Source organism: Bidens hawaiensis, unplaced genomic scaffold (genome assembly GCF_021521415.1).
Source record: "Bidens hawaiensis isolate Kalapana, Puna unplaced genomic scaffold, B.hawaiensis_p1.1 tig00001792_1, whole genome shotgun sequence".
Lineage (NCBI taxonomy): Eukaryota > Viridiplantae > Streptophyta > Magnoliopsida > Asterales > Asteraceae > Bidens > Bidens hawaiensis.
The window spans coordinates 1,573,753-1,578,955 of record NW_027491100.1 but is presented as its reverse complement, the minus strand read 5'-3'; the positions used below and the strand labels follow the sequence as shown (position 1 = coordinate 1,578,955).

Below are 5,203 nucleotides of genomic sequence, written 5' to 3'. Positions count from 1 at the left end.
TCAGCATAGTTAAAAATATAGACCTACTGTTTTAATTTCTTAGAAGAAAATGAATAAGGTATAAAATAAATAATAGAATTTCCATAAGTTAAACAAATCACGGTGCAACCAACAAACGCAGAGAGAAAGGAACGTTTGTAATAATAATATACACCCGCTCCCTCTCCTGCGTTGTTGGTCTCAATCATCCGCCGGTGCTTCAACTGGTCTCTCCGCCACCGGTTACCGGATCTCAGGTGTCACTGATTCTGCATCATCATCATCATCATCATCATCATCATCATTATCTCCATTACAACTTTTTTAATATCCGTTAGCGAGAGGAAAGGGAGGAGGATATATTAACCCGAGATTTTAATATAATAATATGCGGTTGCATTCTATTACGATGCTTAAACAGAATAAGATTAAACGATCGGATCTGGCGGACCAGCTACGTGAACATCAAATCCGATCGAAGCTTGATTGGACGTCCCTCTCGTTCTTCTCGTATAACGCTAAACTTTCATCTTCTTCTTCTTCTTCGTCGTCGTCCAGGTACGTATTGTTTATGATCATCTAATGCATGTAATTGTAGGTCATCTAATGCACGTTTGTTCTACATCGAATTCGAAGATAAATGCAAAAATGAGTTGAAACATTGTCACACAACATTTGATAACATATCCAGTTTACACTATGAAACCCTCATTGGAAAATTTCTTGTTTAGTCATTTGATAGAAGAAGTCTTCAAAATATAGGCATTGAAATTTTCCTTTCAAAACTAGTCATTTTGATGATGAAGGAACAACTTCACTTTAGCATAAACATGACTCCCTATATATTCTTGGAAGAAGTGTTAAGCACCAGTTAAAACTAGACGCTGAAGTAATAGCTCCACTTTAGCCAAGCATGAATGATTCCTGTGAATTCTTGAAAGAATAGTCGGGCATCATTATAGTCTAAGAGCATACACAATAAGGTGTTTTTATACGTCATACATAAGGTTTTACTTACTATGGACAAGAATTTTGAGACTCGTTTTTAGAAGAAGTTGTTGGCTAAGAACTAGAAAAAATGAGATGGAGGCGAACCCTTTTGCCGGTGGTGGGGTCGCCGGGGGTGGGGTTAGGTGTAAAAGATGTAATGACGTAGCAATGTTTTTTGGTGTTTTTAAAATTTCTTAATGGGCGAGTTTTTTGGTGTTTTTCATGACGTGCCAGAAGATGATTGTATGTTTTTTAGTGTTTTTCGAAATCCTTATCGTGGATGCTCTAAGCGCTAAAAGGACGGCTCCACTTTAACATAAGCTAGATTCAGCATTTTACTAACCTAATAATTTCTCGTTAGGCTCCTTTGTATCATGTTTAGAACACTTATCACAAAATGGTCCTGCCCTGTCAGTTTTTCATACTTTTGCATGTAGGCCCAAAATACCTAATAAGCTATGTGTTCATATGTGATTGGCTTATCTTGCCAATGCGTTGTTTTGAAAGTAAATATTCTATTGACTATTTTGGATATTTCTTTGGTCAAATAACTAAAACTTTCTATTGGTAAGGCGGTGTCAAGGTGGGTGCTTAGGATTTTGATGCATGTGATATTATCTCTTCATTGTTTAGATATAGCTTGAGCTAAATGGAAGTGCTCGACTATGCAATGTGTTTGGTCGTTTGTTTTCCCAGCCCTTGCTAGCTCATCGGTAGGAGGGGTTGGGATGCTTTCTTCTAATGAAATTCGCACTTCAAAAAAATATATATATTTTTTTTTAACTTAAACATAGTTTAGGTTGATGCAGGATGGATATGATGATATTTGTAATATGGGAACTTGTGATTCTAGCATTCGTCGTTTCCTCAGTCGTCTCCATATATTTCACACACTTGAGGCTCGCGTTAATCTTAGCAACCATCGCATGGTTACTTATGTTGTGTATGAAGGTAAGCAAGCAAGTTAAATTAAACCGCAAAACAAATAGAAGGATGATGCTTCCTTTATCAATGTAGCAAGCGAATGATAATAAACTTATCTAGACTCGTATTACATAAAGTGCAACCATTTACAATGGTCGATATACGGTTTTGTTCTCCGTGGTTCGTAAATTGTATAGTTGATGTTTCAAATGCGGCTAAGCGATAGAGTTTCTTTAGTTGTGTATAACTATAAGTCCGATAGCAAATGCCATTAAACCTGTTGCGACAAATTTTTGTGCTTGATTGTTAGTACACAAAGTTGAATAGTCAAAGGTACAAAGCGAGAGGAATAAATTTTCAAATTAGGAAAATGTTTTAAGTGTGAAATGGTTTTTAGGAGACAGAAAAGTTGTTAATGGTAATTAGAGAGATCCGTCATTTGAAATAGAGGATATCAACCAACATGTAGACTATGTCAGATTTTGTCTGGTAAGTTGGATGAGTACCAGGCGTTCTGCCATTTCAAATGACGGATCTGGTATATTTTATTCGTGTTCCGCCATTTGAAATGACGGATATCAATTTATGTGATCCGCAAGTTTGACTGGCAGGTTACAATTCCCAACGTAAGATATCCATACATGTCAAAATGTATTTTAATAAACATCCGCCATTTGAAATGGAAGATGTCTTCTTGACATCCGCCATTTCAAATGACAAATGTGAATAGTGTATTTGACTGACTGATTTAACAACACCACTAACTTTTCTTTCTATTATTTATTATTTTCCTATATATCATTATTTAAAAAATTAAAAAGTTTAATATTAAAAACTATTTTTTTATTAGAAGCACTAAAATATGTAATTTTGAAAAAATACATTTTTTTCTTTTTATTATTTATTAGTTTTCGAAACTACATTATATAAAAAATAACTAATATTAAAAAGATTTTTTTATTATAAAACACAAACATATGTAGTTTTAATATTTTGATGGTATCCGCCGTTTGAAATGAAAAATGTCTTTTTGATATCCGTTATTTCAAATGACAGATATGAATAGTGTACTTGGCTGACTAATTTGACAACACCAATGCATTTTTTTTATTATTTGTTATTTTCCTAAATAACATTATTTAAAAAAACAAAAAGTTTAATAGTAAGAAAGATTTTTTTTATTAAAAAGACTAATATATGTAGTTTTGATAAAATACGTTTTTTCTTTTCTTATTTTTTTAGTGTTTCTTTTTATTATTTATTAGTTTTTGAAACTACATTATTATAAAACAAAAAAAATAATATTCAAAAGATATTTTTATTAAAAACACTAACATATGTAGTTTTAATATTTTGATAGGCATCCTTCATTTGAAAATGGAAGATGTTTTCTTAACATCCGTCATTTCAAATGGCAGATGTGAATATTGTACTTGATTGATTTGACAACATCACTACTTTTTCTTTTTATTATTTATTAGTTTTCCTAAATAACATCATTTTAAAAAAAAAGTTTAATATTAAGAAAGATTTTTTTTATCAAAAAAAACTAATATATGAAATTTTGATAGAATACATTTTTTCTTTTTATTATTTATTAGTTTTCGAAACTACATTATTTAAAAAAGAAAAAAATTAATATTAAAAAGATTTCTTTTATTGAAAACACTAATATATATGGAGTTTTAAAAATACTTTTTTTCAGACATCCGCCATTTAAAATGGCGGGTGTCTTCTTGACATCTGCCATTTCAAATGGTGGATGTAAACACTGCCCGTACTCTCATATTTGACCCAGATTTGACAATTTATTCTTTTGATATATTCTAAAAATATTCATATTTCAACAGGATTAGCCTACTTATCATCTTCTCATCTTCATTTTCATAGTCCTACTGGACATAAAAAGGATATCCTCTTTTTTTAAAATTCATACTCTATCAATGTAATTTTTTTATAAATAGTATATGTTCTTTAACAGCTTTGAAAGGTATCACAATATCTTGTGTTTTCAAACCATTTCTAGTAAAATTATATTGAGGCGGTGAACATATTTCGTAAGTAAACGGAGTTGTTTAGTATGATGAATCTACCAATGCAACTTCGTTTATTATGAGATACAAAATGACATGCGAAAAACTTGTTGCTTTTATTTGTAACCACGTGCAAATTGAGCAACAAACCAATAACCTTCAGTTGCTAATCTATTACACATTTCAAGGCACATGTAATTCCTCATTTATCATTGGGGAGGATAGTATTAGCATGTTGTACTGTCTAGCAGAATCAGTTGAAAATTTCATAGTTGAAATTTACGTAAAATGGGAAACAATAGCTCCTTTCCAACATACAAGTTGCATGGATCTTTTAAGAGGTTTTCTTTATTCAATAATTTTAGAGCTGGTGAGCCACAAGCACACCAATACAATCATACACAATCTCAAAATTTGGAGCTCGGTATTTCAAGTTACACTAGTTTAGAAAACCCGTCTTGTGAACAAGATAATAATAATGGGGTGAACCAACTGTCTATAGTTATTGCCATCTACATTTTCAACATAGTACATAATCAATTCCTATGTCTGGAGCTCAACACGAACAAGTATCCATTTGTTATTTCCATAACAAAACGGATAAAAGACCTTAATCTACATCAAGGAAAGAAGAAAAAGGATTGAACTTTTTGTTAGCATAGGTAATGGCATTCTTTCTACACAAGTCTACCAGGTCATTGTAAAACTGAGGTACTAGAATCGTCCAACGCATGACTAACGACCGATTATCTTGTATTTGTCTACATCTCCAATTCATCATTTTACAACCCATCCTTATATATGCTGTAACATAATAGTATTAATAAAAAATCTTTCTTAATATTATATTTTTTTCTTTTTTTAAATAATGTTATTTAGAAAAATAATAAACAATAAAAGGAAAAGGTAGTAGTATTGTCAAATCAGTTAATCAAGTACTATATTCACTATTCACATCTGCCGTTTAAAATGACGGATGTCAAAAATACCTTTTTGGCAATCTGGCATTTGAAATGGCAGGTGTCATCCGGACATCCGTCAGTTTAAATGGAAAGTGTGAACATTAACCCTACTATCACTATAAATAGAGTCAAAATCCAGAATACATACCACAACCTTAACCTGTAATGCTTTCCCATGCTTGCTTAATTTCGTCTAGTGATTTCAATACTACACCATGTTCGCCCTAAAAACCACCAGATTATGACTTCCACTATTTTCATTGTTGGAATTGGTAGCCTCAAAAATAGAATGCGTGTTCTCCGTAAAAGGGACAG

At 31.9% G+C, this 5,203-nt stretch overlaps 1 protein-coding gene across 1 annotated transcript; it reads left to right on the top strand.

The window, feature by feature from the left end:
* Positions 1-388: 388 nt before the first annotated feature.
* On the top strand, positions 389-1,986 carry LOC143597730 (uncharacterized). Its single transcript, XM_077076146.1, has 2 exons — positions 389-537; positions 1,779-1,986. The coding sequence occupies exons 1-2, from the start codon at positions 389-391 to the stop codon at positions 1,984-1,986; spliced, it is 357 nt and encodes a 118-aa protein (XP_076932261.1).
* The last annotated feature ends 3,217 nt before the right edge of the window (positions 1,987-5,203 follow it).